The sequence below is a fragment of the Populus euphratica genome, unplaced genomic scaffold (genome assembly GCF_000495115.2).
Source record: "Populus euphratica unplaced genomic scaffold, PopEup_1.0 scaffold27.1, whole genome shotgun sequence".
Classification (NCBI taxonomy): domain Eukaryota; kingdom Viridiplantae; phylum Streptophyta; class Magnoliopsida; order Malpighiales; family Salicaceae; genus Populus; species Populus euphratica.
The window spans coordinates 734974-750217 of NW_011499899.1; the positions used below are offsets into that span (position 1 = coordinate 734974).

Genomic DNA, 15244 nt, shown 5'->3' on the forward strand with positions numbered 1-15244 from the left:
AAGACCAAAGACAAAACACAGACAAATAAATTGAAGAGAAGAGACAGAGAGATGGTTCTGAACAGCAGTTTGATGGTGACAATAGCGAACGTATCAGCAAATCTGTGTCAATACATAGCGTGCAACCCAGAACGCTTAAGCAGCGATCAAGTTTTACATCTCCTCTTCTGTCTCCCTCTTCATCACTTTGGGCGTCTTGCTCTCTCTTTCTGGACCTATCTTTGCTACAACCCGACCCCCGCCAATCTGCCTGACTCCTACTCTGATGCTGACTCAGATAACGATTCCCATTCGGATTGATGAATTTTCTTTCTTCTTTTTATTTTTTACAATACCCATTTCTTTTCATGCTGGGTTTTGCATTTCATGGCCCCATTAATGAAATAAAAAATGAATTATGTGTGATTTAGTATTGATTGTGAATGCCTGGGTATGGATTTTATTGCTTTCAATCTTGGTTTATGCTTGTTTGTTTTGTTTGTCTTTATTTTTTTATTTTATCTGCCACTTCTAGATAATTTCATTTTTACCTTTTTCTTCTGATAAATGAAAGAAATTAGGGAACAATTCTTGAAGATGAAAACAAGCTCCTTCATTGCATGATTCTCATCCTTGAAAACAATAGCAGGTTGCAGATGTCAGAAATTGAGCTCTCAAATTCTTTTTCTAAACTTAAAGTGAAAACTGCTAATTGGATGGGCGACGTATCTATACATGGATAGCTTTAAAGTGAAGCTGTATATTCTTCAATAGCTGGACATAAAAAAAAAAGAAAAAAAAAAAAGGGAGTAGCCTGAAGATTTGGTAATATAAATAATTTGGGTGAGCAGGTTGTTTTTTAAAATGATTTATGTATTAAAATAATTTTGTTATTTAATTTTTAAAAATTATTTTTAATATTATTACATCAGAACAATCTTAAAAGTAAATAGAAAAATTATGTTTTCAATGCAATGACCAAAAAAAAAAAATATCTTGCAAAATGGATTAGTTTATGTGAATATGCAAAATGGAGGTTGGATTTCTATTCTCAAATATAATTTACTTGCTGAATTTTGAAACAGAAACATTGCAAGAGATGGTCATTCCTTATTTATAAAGAAGTAAAGACTAGTTTTTTTTAAAATATATATATATTTTTTTAAAAATTAATTTTTTTATTTTTATTTTAAATTAATATTTTTTATATTTTTATATTATTTTTATGTGATGATTTTAAAAATAATTTTTTAAAAAAATAATTTTTTATATATTAAAAAAACACTTTAAAAAAATTACCTACACATTCAAATATCCTTTTTAAAAACTATGATTTTAAAGTTTTAATTTGAGTGTCAAATTCTTATCTTCATCGAACCCTGTGGTCTTTTTTTTTTAATAAATGTTTGTGGATTTTTATTTTAAAATGTCATGAACAGTGATGAAATGAAAATTAATCATAAACATGTGGCGCCGTAATTGTATAAAAATAAAAACAACTCTTCGCGTGTGTGCGCGCATGTAGCAAAATTCAAATCAATATAATTGTTTTATCCAATATCCAACAAGATTTCATTGATAAAAAATATATATATATATATAAATTCTCATTGACTCATTTCTCTAGTAAAAAACTATTTATAAAAAAGATTTAAATTAAAAAAAATCAAAACTTAAAAACAAAATATTAAAAAATAAGATACAAGTCTGAACTCTAAATAAAAAGTTTATGTTTAGAATTTTTTGTATATAAAATAATGGGATAGACAACATGTTATTTGTTTTAATTTTACTTAAAAAAAATAGATTACATATTGGTTAGAATATCCAGATTTTAATCATTATAATGGCTAATTATTTTTAAAAAAAAAACCTATTTGTAATTCAAAACACCTAAAAAAAAACCTTAAAATCCTTGTTAAACAATTTCATAATCTTCAAAAACATAAAAAGTCATTCCAAAACTCAAAACTAATCCAAAATCAAAAATCTTTTCAAGCTTATATACATTTTCTTAAGTACTTTTAAGGTAAAAATAACATTTAATTTGAACATCCAACTTTACATAACCATTTGGAAAAAAAAATCTATTGTTTCGATGGTTAGAATTGTCATAATGTCAATTTTCTCTATCAAGACTGGAATTTGGTGATTTATTTTCTTTTATCTCTCCAAAAAAAGTCTAAAAATAACAAAAATAAAATTTAGTGTTAAAATTATTTTTTTAAAAATTAGAGGAACCAACCATCTAATAGATAAAAAAATAAAAAATAAAATATACTTTTCAAACAAATTTAAAAAATACCACTTATAGTACTCGTGTTTTTTATTCTTACTGTCAACTCAATCTTCTATTAAAAAAAAAAATGTAATTAGATACTAATCTAGATTCACCTTAATTGTACAAAGAAAAATTTAAGAATCAAATTAAATTTTTTAAAAAAAAATTATTGCTCAATTCATAACCATTTGTGAAGGGACAAATAATGATTTTATAGTATTTTTCCCACCACCAGGCTTTGTTTTTGTTAATATATATCAACTTGTATGCTTTAAAGAATACTAACCACATTGAATCTTATAATTATAGTTTATGCTATACCTTTAGGTACCATTTGGTTTTTTGTTTAAGACATAAGAGATGAGATGAGAAATAGTTATGTTTAATAATGACATACAAGATAAAATATTTTTATTTTTGTTGGAAAAGTGAAGTCAACAACGTAGAATGTTGATTTTATTTTTTCTGTTTTGTCTATGTATATATATAAAATGTGAAGTCAACAACTTAGAGGTTGTTTTTTAAAATGATTTATGTATTAAATTAATTTTGTTATTTAATTTTTTAAAAATTATTTTTCATAATATTACATCAAAATAATCTGAAAAGTAAATAAAAATATAATTTTAAATAAAAAATTAATTTTTTAAAAAAAGTATGTTTTCAATGCAATAACAAAAATAAATAAAAAACCTTGCTCTTTTTCCTTCCAGCTTCCACTGTTCAAGAAAACAAACACATTAAAATGGATTAGTTTATGTGAATATGCAATATGGAGGCTGGGTTTCTATTCTCAAATATAATTTACTTACTGAATTTTGAAACAGAAACATTGCAAGAGAGGCTCCAGGATCTACATGACATGGTCATTCCTTATTTTTAAAGAAGTAGAGAACAGTTTATTTTTTCATTTAAAAAAAAATATTTTTTTATTTTTTATTTTAAATTAATATTTTTTGTATTTTTATATTATTTTTATGTGATGATTTTAAAAATATTTTTTTATATATTAAAAAACACTTTAAAAAATATCACACTTTCAAATACTCTTTTTAAAAAACTATGATTTTAAAGTTTTAATTTGAGTGTCAAATTCTTATCTTTTTAAAAAACCTTGTAGTCATTTTTTTTAATAAATGTTTGTGGATTTTTATTTTAAAATGTCACGAACAGCGATGTAATGAAAGTTAATCATAAGCATGTGGCGCCGTAATTGTATAAAAATAAAAACAACTCTTCGAGTGTGTGTAGCAAAATTCAAATCAATATAATTGTTTTATGCAATATCCAACAAGATTTCATTGATAAAAAATATCGATTCTCATTGACTTATTTTTCTAGTAGAAAAATGCTTATAAAAAAGATTTAAATTAAAAAAATTAAATATTAAAAAAAAAAAAAATTAGGTCAAGCATCTCGCTTGTGAATAAAACGCTTATACTCAAGATTTTATTTTATTTTATAAGATAATGAGATGGATAACATGTTATTTGTTTCAATTCTGCTAAAAAAAAAATAGACTACACATTGTTTAGAATATCCAGAATTTAATTACTATGGTGACTAATTATTTTCTTTTAAAAGCCTATTTATAATCTAAAATATCTAAAAAAAACACCTTAAATTTTTTGTTAAATAGTTTCATAATCTTCAAAAACATAAAAGGCCATTTCAAAAGTCAAAACTAACTTGAAATAAAAAATCTTTTCAATGTTATATATATTTTCTTAGATAAACATTTAAAATTAAAAAAAAACACTTAATTTGAACCTCCAACTTTAGAGGGAACCATTTGAATATATATATATATATATATATATATTATTTAGATGGTTAGAATCATCATAACGTCAATTTTTTCTATCAAAACTGGAATTTGGTAATTTATTTTCTCTTTTCTTTCTAACTAAAAAGGTTTAAAAAATAATGAAAATAAAGTTTGGTATTAAAATTATTTTTTTAAAATTAAAAGAATTAGCCATCTAATAACTAAAAAAATAAAAATAAAAATATACTTTTCAAACAAATTTACAAGCTACCACTCATGTTTTTCATTCTCACTTTTAACTCAATCCTCGATTTAAAAAAAAAAAACATGTAATGGAGTACTAATCTAGATTGACCTTAATTGTACGAAGAAAAATATTAAGAATCAAATTAATTTGTTTTTTGAAAAAAATTATTGCTCAATTCATAACCATCTGTGAAAGGACAAATAATGATTTTATAGTATTTTTCCCACCACCAGGCTTAGTTTTTGTTAATATATATCAACTTGTATGCTTTAAAGAATACTAACCACATTGAATCTTATAATTATAGTTTATGCTATACCTTTAGCTACCATTTGGTTTTTTGTTTAAGACATAAGAGATGAGATGAGAAATAGTTATGTTTAATAATGACATACAAGATAAAATATTTTTATTTTTGTTGGAAAAGTGAAGTCAACAACGTAGAATGTTGATTTTATTTTTTCTGTTTTGTCTATATATATATATATTTCATTTCACAGAATTATGCATGCTTTACTTTTGAATAATTTACAATAATAATATATTTTCCTTCCCCAATATGAAAATAATAATTTTAAAATTATAAAAAATAATTTATAAATTTAATTTCAATACAAAATACAAAAAAATATTTATTTAAATAAATTAAATTCTGCTTTGACTAATTAATTTGCTTAAAAATATTGTCTTCTTTGGTGAGCCTACCGATTTTTTAGAGATTCACCAATGTTTTAGAATGTTAGTTGACAATCACATGAATTTTTTTTTCAAAAAGAAAAAATTATAAGAATGTTTTCCTCGACCTAATTAACACATTTTAACAATTAAGTAACAAAGAAAATTGAATTTAAAAGTTTTTAGATTTGAAAGTTCAAATTCATTTATCTCCAAAACAGTTGTATCACTTCTCTTTTTCTTGTTTTTGAAAGTTGACATCTTTTTTATTTTTATTTTAACATGTTTGAAGTTCCTTTCGGAAGATTTCTTGAATTTAATAACTTTAAAATACAAGAACACAATGCTCTAATATAACATAAGCACGGACAATAAAGTGAGACCCATTTATCTACAATGTAATAAATAAATATTAAGAAATCATATCTATTAAGCTCGTTTCAAAAATCAAAGGATTAAGCTCACATCAAAAGTAAAAAAATAAAATAAATTAAAAGTATATTTAAAGATATAATTGTAGTTGTTTTTTTAAATATTTTTTATATTAAAATACAATAAAATATTTTTTTTTAATTTATGTTTGACATCATCACATCAAAACATAAAAAAATTAATTTTTAACAAAATTTTTTTATAAAATATAGTCTACATTGTATTTTTAAATAGTGATTAAATAATCTAGTTAATCTCTCTTTTTATTATTTTGATTTTGATGCTAATAGTTTTTCACAGTCATTCAATTGTTCAATTATTTTTTTAAAATAATCTTTTTTTTAATTGTAGTTGCATACTCAGGTTTTGAATCTCTTGCCACGGTAACGTGAATAGGTTATATAATTATATTTAACCTCTTTATTTCTGGAAACAAAATTTACAAAGAAAAGAACTCCTATAAGGCTATAACGTGAATAATAATAGTGATTTTACTTTGATTAAATTATTTTTCTTCAATTTTCATTTGATGAAACTCCATATAACTAGAGCTTTAATTCACTAGCGGTACTGACCGGTTTTGTGGCTAAATGAAAAAAAATTCCATATCTATTCTCTATATCTTTTTAATGTTTTTGTTAATTTTATTAATAAATTTAAGTTTCCAATAGTGGATTTTAGCTATTGTAAAGTTGGCGGCTTAGGTGTGAAGGTGGGGGTAGAAATGAGAATTAAAAATTATTTTATATATCTTGTCTTGCTGGACCAACGAAATACTTATCTTCAAATGTAATTTTATCTTGTTATTTTTATATTATTTTATCTTTTTAAATATCAATTTGAGAAAAGAAAACAAAATTACATCATAAGCTTCAATGTGAATAGTATTTCCTAAAGCATCTTCTTCAATAGCCAAGGCAAAATAGCTACTGTGACTCCACGTTCACTTAGGTTAAATTTTTATTAATTTTTAATTATTAAAATGATATTTTAGTGATAAAAACTTGAAATTAAAAGATTTATTTTTTTTATAGTCTCATATTTGAGTCATAGAACTGTTAATATGATGAAAGTTTACATAATCATTAACTTCAGAACCAGTAAGATTTATCGAGGTATACGCAAGCTAACCCAAATACCCATGTTAAATTAAAAAAAAATATTAATTTTTATATAGAATTGCTAATATGATAGTCACAAATAACTTATATAATTATTAACTTTAAAACTCATAAAATTAATTAAAATACATCAAGTTAATTCAAACTATATATTAATAAAAAAAATAATTATCTAATAACCCCTCACCAGCCTTATAAAAGATTGAAAACATTAACTATCTAGGTGGTGGCTAAGTGATAAGGACTTGAGATCAAGAGGTTTGCTTCCTCTGTGGTCTCAGGTTCGAGTCCTTAGTTGCTCGTATGATAGCCATTGGAGGCTTACATGGTCGTTAACTTCAGGACCCGTGAGATTAGTCGTGGTGCGCGCAAGCTAACCCGGACACCCACGTTAATCTAAAAAAAAAATTAAAAACACTAATATTCAATCCCTCAATAGTAAAGAAAGAAATAACCCGTTAACTAATTTCAAAGATCAAGAAAACTCATTAATCAAACACATAAACAAAGGTAAATAAAATAAAGATTAAAAATTAAACCTATCAAGTTGTTGTTTTGGTTGTCACCGTTCATATTTTTGGTGAAAATTGTTACCATCTTGATCATCATTGCAGCGAGAGCAAAGCTCTCTCTCTCAGCAACTTCTTCTTCTCCAACGTGACCTCTCTTTCTTCTCTTTGTTTAATTTAAGAAAAGAAGAAGATGAACTGAAAGAATGATTTGAGGTTCAAGAGGGCCACAGAGAAAAGAGAGAAATGTGGTAGGGATGCAACCACGTCTCCACATAGTAATTTGGGAGTGGTGATGGAATAGGAAAGCGACTTGCATCATCTCTGCCAGCGAGAGAGAAAGCAAAAGTGGTTGCCGGCAGAAACTGCGACTATATTTATTATAAAATTTAGTTATTAAGTATTTATTTATATATTAATCACTCTTTTGTTATTATGAGTCCCATCTGAAATTGATATCGGAACTCAATTTCTTGAAAAGCATTTTGAATTCGCTTTTCGAGGGTGTGTGCTCCTCTCTCCTTCACCGACAGTGCACTAGCCGGCCATTGTCATTTTGCTTCAGTTAAAAAGAAACTTACCAGAATCGCCGCGCAGAGTAGCCTCCTCGAGCGTGTTTGTTTTTCTTCTGCTGCATGGACCAGCCCCATCTTAAATGTATTCAATCGGATTTAAACTAGTAAAATAAAAAAATATAAAAAATAAATTGATATTTTATTAAAATATAAAAAATATTTTGTTTTTATAGGACTACATAATTATATTCACATAAAAACAAAGCATTTATAGAATTTAATTATAATTATAATTTTTTTTCAGATGATATTTTACATAATATTATTACACGTTCGAGAAGCTATAAACAGAATATTATTACACGTTCGAGAAGCTATAAAAACTAAAATTCTTATCAGATAAATTTTTTACATGATGAAATTATAGATAATTTAATAAAATAATAAAAAATAATTTATATAGAGTATTGTTTATTTTATAATGTAATAATAATAATTAAATTTATAATATTTCAATTAAAAATCATCAATATTAATATACATCCTTTTTAGTTATTTTATAAACTCAATATGAAAAGTATTCTTAATTAAATATATTAAATTATTTTTTATTCAACCTTAATTTCAATTACAATTCTAATTAAATATATATTTTAATAGATCAACTCAATTAATTTTTTTTTTATAAAAACAATTTTTTTCAAATCATAATCATAAAAAAACTACTATAATACCAAACATAATAAAAAAAAATGTGATGTTGGTACAAAGAGGATAAAAAAAAAAGCAAACACTACTCTAACTTTGTGAAAAAGAATATTAGAAGAACAAAAAAAGATAAAAAAGAAAGAAAAGGTGTTTGTCATTGATTCTCTTCTCATAAGAAAAATAAAATAGAAAGATATAACTTAATTGATTAGATTTTAAATTAATTTTTTAAAGATTATAAATTTAAGTGTTATAATTTTTAAAATTACTAAAAATTTATATAATTATTAATTTTAAAATTTTAAAAAATTAATTAAGATATATAGAAACCAACTCAAAAATTTATAATTATCAATAAATATTTTAATAGACCAACTCAATTAAATTTTTTTTTTTATAAAAACATTTTTTTTAAAACCATAACCATAAAAAACTATTATAATACCAAATATAATTAAAAAAAAGTGATGTTTGTACAAAGAGGATAAAAAGAAAAGTAAACACTACTCTAACTTTGTGAAAAAGTATATTAAAAGAATAAAAGAAGAAAAAAAAAGAAAGAAAAGGTGTTTGTCATTGATTCTTTTTTCATAAGGAAAAAAAACTAGAAAGATATAACTTAATTGGTTAAATTTTAAATTTATTTTTTAAAAATTATAAATTTAAGTGCTATAATTCTTAAAATTACAAAAGATTTATATAATTATTAATTTTAAAATCTCAAAACATTAATTAAGATATATAAAAACCAACTCAAAAATTTATAATTATCAATATAAATAAATAGAAAATATGAAACAAATCCATGTCCTCTGTTCGAGTCCACAGCATTCTAAATGGTAAAACTTCAAGGGCATTCGTTGATAGTAGGGTAAAATATGATTGAAAATATATTTTGTTTCCAATACAATTTTAAAAATAAATAATTAATATTATATTTTTGCATGAATTTTGTTAAAAAAACTCTATTTTGAAATTTTAGTTATAAAAAAACTATATTTTATTATATTTTTTTAATTTATTATTTTAAACTGCAATTATAATGCTAAATACGTCCTTGCTCCGTAAATATATTTGCAATTTTCTTTATTCTCTTCCATTTTCAAACCATTATAATTTACCCTTAAAAAAAAAGATGATTAATTGAATTACAAAGGACGTGTGGTTGTTGGGCGCCAGTTTGCCTGCGGTGCGCGGCTTCCATGCACAGAGCACATCCCTTCTATTTTCTTTTGTTATAATATTATGTTTTGTAGTATAGTAGTTTATATATATATATAATATTTTTAATTTTTTATACCAAATGTACTTAAATGATAAAAAAATATTAATTTAAAATTTTAAAAATCTTAAAAATTTAGAAAATACGGTTTGGCAGAATGCCGAATTGTGTCTTAAATACCGTATAATAGTTTTTTACTTCTTCTTTTTATTACCATTTCGCCACTCCTCTGTCTCTCTTACTCTCACCCATCATCATCATCATCATCATCATCATCGACCTCCCTCGCTTTCCATGGCTTCTGTTGCTCAGTCTTCCACTCAGGTAAAGTGAAACAATTTTCCTATTTTGATTGTAAAAAGCAATCCTTTTTAATTAATTGCTTGATGGGTTTATTTGTTTTTGGGATTTTATACGTGTTGGTGTAATCTTTGAAAGCTATACAGAGTAGAGAGCTGATTTTTAACAGTTTTTTACTGATGGGTTTTTAATTGATAAGTTGTTTTATTATTATTTTAATCAGACTGTGTCAACTGGGGTTGTTAACTCTGATGCCAATGTGTTCCAGTTGATCCAAGCTCACCAGGTAGCCTCTCTGTTATACCCGCATTGTGTTTGGTTGTGGGTAGATGTGTAAATTCCTGGATGTCAATGCTAATATCAGTATTATTAGATTGATTATGTGTGAATAGATAGTTTTCAATGCTACTGATTGGTTTTGTGTTTGTGTGATTATTATAGGAAAAGGCAGCTCGGCTTCCTCCGGTTGAGGAAATTAGAACCGTGCTTGACCAGAGCAGGCACGGCATGCTTTCAACTTTTTCTCAGGTTTTTGTTCGTGTACTGGTTAACGATTTGAACTTATTAATTAAATGAGAAGCACTGAAAGTAAATTCTTCATGAATGTTGAAGTTGGCACAACTGAAGGGTGTTGTTCGTGATGTTAGGGTAGGATTGCTCGTGGTTGTTATCAGCAGAGTTATGACTTTATATTTAACACTTCTCGTGGAAGGATGGGAGGTTAGAGAGTCCATAGTGGGATCCGTTCAATTTTGTGTTTGATTTGTTTGTTACATGTATCTTACTCCTGCTTGTATTGGAATTGATGTTGATGACCCAATTTGATATTATCAATCCAACATTAGGACAGAAAAGGAAGGTTGTGGTAGGGTGGTAGTTTGTGTAAACCTTGTCACAACTTCATCATGGCACGATTCATGATGATGATGATGATGCTCTAATCCTCTGAGCTACAGGCCCCACCTTGTCTCTACTGGATCTATTCCTAGAAATACCCTAAATAAAACCTTTTCTCTCCCCAGCCATTTCATTTAAGGTTAAGAAGATGCAAAAGCGGCTCTTTCTCTATAAGAACAGTGCGTTTTCGAGGCATGAAGTGGGAGAGAGGGGATTTCATAATTGGGATTTTGAATAAGACTGCCCTTTCAATTTTTTCTCTCTCGTAAGAACAGGATTAGAAAAATTGTGAGTGCATTGGGAGGAAAGGTGGAGGTGAATACCAATAATAAGTTGAGAAAATGTGTTTAATTTAGTTTGCCCTCATACAATATAGACATGCAGATGCATCAGTTTTAAAAATAATTTGATTCAAGTAGTATGATCGAGTTAGGGGAAAAGTGGACCAAAAATAAGGTAGAATCAAGCAGTAAAAACAAACAATTTAGTATCATGATAGATCATAAAATGTTTGGCCCTAAAAAAAAAAAAAAGGACATAAAACAATGAATACAGCTACCGGCAACTATGAGACTAGATTTAGTTAAGTTGAATTCAATAAGGTAAATATGCATATTACTGAGCAAGCATCTTGAAGTGTGCGTATTGCTCATCAAACTTTTCTTGCCTTGTAGATTTAGGAGAACAACTAAATAAAATATCTGCCCTTACTCATTTGATTAGTTTCCTTAAATTTCTTATCCTAGAGAATAATCAGAAGACGTTTCAAAGACTTCTTATTTTGAACTTTAAGTAGTTGCTATTATAAAAGGATAACTAATTATATGCTGTTGCTTAAACTTGTGAATTAAAAATGAATCTTGTAATATGGCTCTTCCCTTGCACTCTGTGTTCATAAATCACTGCATAAATGTTAAGCAACTAGTAGCCAAAAATTCTCTGAATTTAGGGTTCATCATGAACTGGAGGGAAGGTTCATTAACTGTATCAAGGTCAGGTTACAGGCCTTTTCAGGTCTATAGGTCCAATATTTTGGCCCTCCTGAAATATTAGAAAAGACAGCTGCTGCTAGAAACCATATGGTGAATCTAAGATAAATTCTTATCAAATACTGAATTCATTAGGTACTGAATTTTGAAATCAGTGGCATGGAAAAGACAGCAGCTGGTTTACATTTGAGTGTTGATTCATTTCTGAGACTACTTGCTCATATATTCACTGAAACTTGCTGAAATTTCTTTTGACATGACAGAAGCATGGGGGTTATCCGTCTGGGTCAATGGTTGATTTTGCATGCGATGCTGATGGATCTCCAATAGTAGCAGTCAGCAGCTGGGCAGTACATGCTAAGGTATGTTTTGCTTACCTTCTATCTTTTTTCACATATGCTTTAATTGTGAAAACAGTTTATGTGATCATAAAATAAAAGAACAATTCCAATTATGACATTTAGAATTTAGAGATTTACCACTGTCAAAATGCAGGCTTGATTCTCTTAGATTGTGACTTATAAATTGATCATATTTTACGCTTAAAATTTGTGAAGCCTACTGGTAACTGTTTGCTCAAAAGTGAATTTCACTGAATGCTTTTGAGAAATAAAAGTCTGGTCAACAAGATTGATTGATCTCATAATGTTTGGTTCCAAATAATTGTTGTATCAGCCTTCTACATGTGCATCTATGTGCTCTATGGAGCCACTAGACTAAGCTGAATTCTCCTTGCCTAATTTTGTTCTTTAGCCTATTTGGGGTTCTTTAGGAGGTCCTGGTGTCCTTGTATGTCTGAAAAATTGCTGCTTACTGCAGGACCTAATAGCCAATCCCAAATGCTCATTGCTTGTTGCTAAAGATCCTGAAGATAGGAATGATTTAGTAATCACCCTGCATGGTGATTCCATTCCTGTAAGTGTTTTTTCCTTTTTCTTCCTTGTGATAATTTCCAAAATGTTTCTGCTTATTAATTATTTTTCTTTAGCAGATATTGTACCTTCACTGAAACATAACTGTTCTGCACCGATACGAGTTTTGAACTTTTTTCTGACCAATTGTTTAGGTTTCTGAGAAAGATGTAACTGCTGTTCGAACAGCATATCTGGCAAAGCATCCTGATGCATTCAGGGTAACTTGTTTCCTCCCATTTTCTAGCATGCTTCATGTTTTCCTTGAATGTATTTTTGTTGCTTTTTGTCAAGGTGAGGACTTAATTATCTCTTCCATTTTCAAGGTTGACTTTGGTGATTTCCAATTTATGCGCATTGAACCAAAAGCTGTGCAATATGTGTCAGGAGTTGCATCTACTTTGCTTGGATCTGGCGGTCTGTGTACCATCCGGCTGATTTTCTTTTTTCTAAAGCACATCATTGTCTATAACTTTTTTCAAGTCATTGGGAGTGGGTTTAGATAATCAAGTTGTGGTCTAGAGCTCACCAATGGTTTTGCTGCTTTCCTGATTGTATAGGCTCACCAATGGCTTCAGTGCCTCTTTACAAATTTGTTTGTGCTGTTGTTATTTTTTCCACCGTTATTCTACTTTAATTTATTTCATTTGTTACTTACAAATGTTAATAATGACAGAATTCAGCAAAGAAGAGTACCAGACTGCTAAAGTTGATCCAATTGCTCAATTTTCTAAACCTGTTGCGGTATATTGCTTAAAAATTAAATGCTCTATCCGTATGACATCTGCCCTGTTTATTATTTCAGTTTCTTTCTCTTCTAAATGAAATCAAATGGCTTTGTCAGTCTCACATGAACAGAGATCATGCTGAAGATACAAGACTCATAGTGCAACACTCAACTTCAATTCCGGTAATTTTCAATACAACAAATAGCATTTTATATGTCTGCGTCATGTAAGAAGCGGGAAACGACATTATTTATAAGCCAGACTGACAATAAATTTAGTTGGAGGTCCGCAAAACTAGTTTTATGGCTTCAAAATGAGCTGGCCACGTGGAGTAATTAAATAATATATGTGTTTGCGAGGAAGAGTGAGTTTGATAAGCTTGGTGACACTCTTTTCTTTGCCTGTATATTATTTTCTGTATATGCATGATATTTAGTTTCCCTTATTTTTCTTTTTTTGGACGAAAGCCAAAGAGGAAAAAATAAAAACTTTCCTTTCTATTGCTTCTGGGATAACCTTTTTAGGCATGTATATGGCATATAAACTCAAGGAGAAAATTATGATTATCTCTCTCTCTCTTGAGGAAAAAAAAATTATCTTATCTAGTCTTTGTTTTTGTCGCCTCTTTTGTTTCCCCTTCCCTTTAAAATTGAGCAAACGCACCAAACAGGATATCTAGGCTGATTTCATATCTTTTTATCAGGTGGACTCTGCTTATATGCTGGATGTGGACAGTCTTGGATTCAATGTTAAGGTATTGCTCGTGTGTGACCATGTACAGGCCTCTTCTCGTATTTAAAAATTGCACTTTCTTTCAGAGGTCTACTTTTATTAGAACTGTTTTGTTGCGGTGCTAGTTTATTATTTAGATTTTACGTTGAACTCAAAACTTTTCATCTGAATCTTTTTTTTTCAATCCACTCTCGAAATGTTATGATCTCTCTTGCAGGCTGTTTATCAAGGAAATACTTACAAGCTTCGAATTCCTTTCCCTAGACGTGCAGAAGAGAGAAAGTAAGAGTTCTAAACCATGTCCTTGCCTTCTTCTTTCCAAATCATACTAAGGTATGTGTGAGTGGTTCATGTTGATATTGGCCAAGCTAATTTGAGGATTTGATTGCATAACTCTTGTCATTTGTTCTTGTGCCTGATTAAAGTTTGATCCTAAACCGTGTTATTAGACCTACCCCTGGCTGCTGGAAAACTGATGTTTTGCATCATAAATTTTTTACTGGCTTTGATGCTCTATATCACCTGGGAATGCTCTATATCACCTGGGAATCTGAAGGGAACGTGTGCCATTTTCATATTGTAAATAACAGATGTATTAATAGTTCCTTTTCTTCCTATCTGACTGCATTATTTGATTTTGACTTCTGGTAAGTTTGTTTTGTTGTATACTGTAGGGATGTAAAGACTCTGGTGATAGAGATGCTTCAAGCTGCGAAGTCTTAAATTAAATGATTCCTTGCTGAACAGAGAGAGGTTTCTTTATTCAAAAATTCAGCCATGAAAGAAAATGTCACTCTTAAGCATGAAAACCTTGTCTTGTTCTCAATGTGATCAAATTACGAGTCTTGTAAACATCTTATGTGCTTGTATTGCTCATTCAAAAAACAACTACGATTTTTTGAGGGCATGAATAAGAGCTTTTGTTTTTTGGCACACGATCTTGAATTTATGAAATCTCATTTACAAAAACCTAAAGATATGATCTCATTGTTCACCACCTTACACAACACTAATGTTTTGTGATTTTATTTTGGTACTTTTAAGTTATTTTTTTATTTCAGTTATCAATTTTTTTTAATTTTATCTTTTATCTTTTTATATTATATTAATTGAGGACAGGGCCTATAATTTATTTCACATTGTTTTCTATGAAGTTATAACAGTTTAAAACAAGTCTCGATGCTAGGTTAATTCTCAATTTTGTAAAAATCATTGGTTTTATTATTTGTG

The 15244-nt window shown here is 27.8% G+C and overlaps 1 protein-coding gene across 1 annotated transcript; it reads left to right on the plus strand.

Moving 5' to 3' along the window:
• Positions 1-9658: 9658 nt before the first annotated feature.
• LOC105132519 (uncharacterized) lies at positions 9659-14949 on the plus strand. Its single transcript, XM_011036079.1, has 13 exons — positions 9659-9781; positions 9981-10043; positions 10199-10285; positions 10370-10477; positions 11907-12005; positions 12463-12558; positions 12710-12775; positions 12881-12971; positions 13231-13298; positions 13399-13464; positions 13986-14036; positions 14232-14296; positions 14689-14949. The coding sequence occupies exons 1-13, from the start codon at positions 9752-9754 to the stop codon at positions 14735-14737; spliced, it is 939 nt and encodes a 312-aa protein (XP_011034381.1). The 5' UTR covers positions 9659-9751; the 3' UTR covers positions 14738-14949.
• Positions 14950-15244: the final 295 nt, after the last annotated feature.

Coding starts and splice junctions, on each gene's coding strand:
- LOC105132519 (XM_011036079.1), top strand. CDS start 9,752: ATGGCTTCTGTTGCTCAGTCTTCCACTCAG. Junction 10,286..10,369: donor TGCTTTCAACTTTTTCTCAG/GTTTTTGTTCGT, acceptor TGAATGTTGAAG/TTGGCACAACTGAAGGGTGT. Junction 10,478..11,906: donor TTCTCGTGGAAGGATGGGAG/GTTAGAGAGTCC, acceptor TTGACATGACAG/AAGCATGGGGGTTATCCGTC.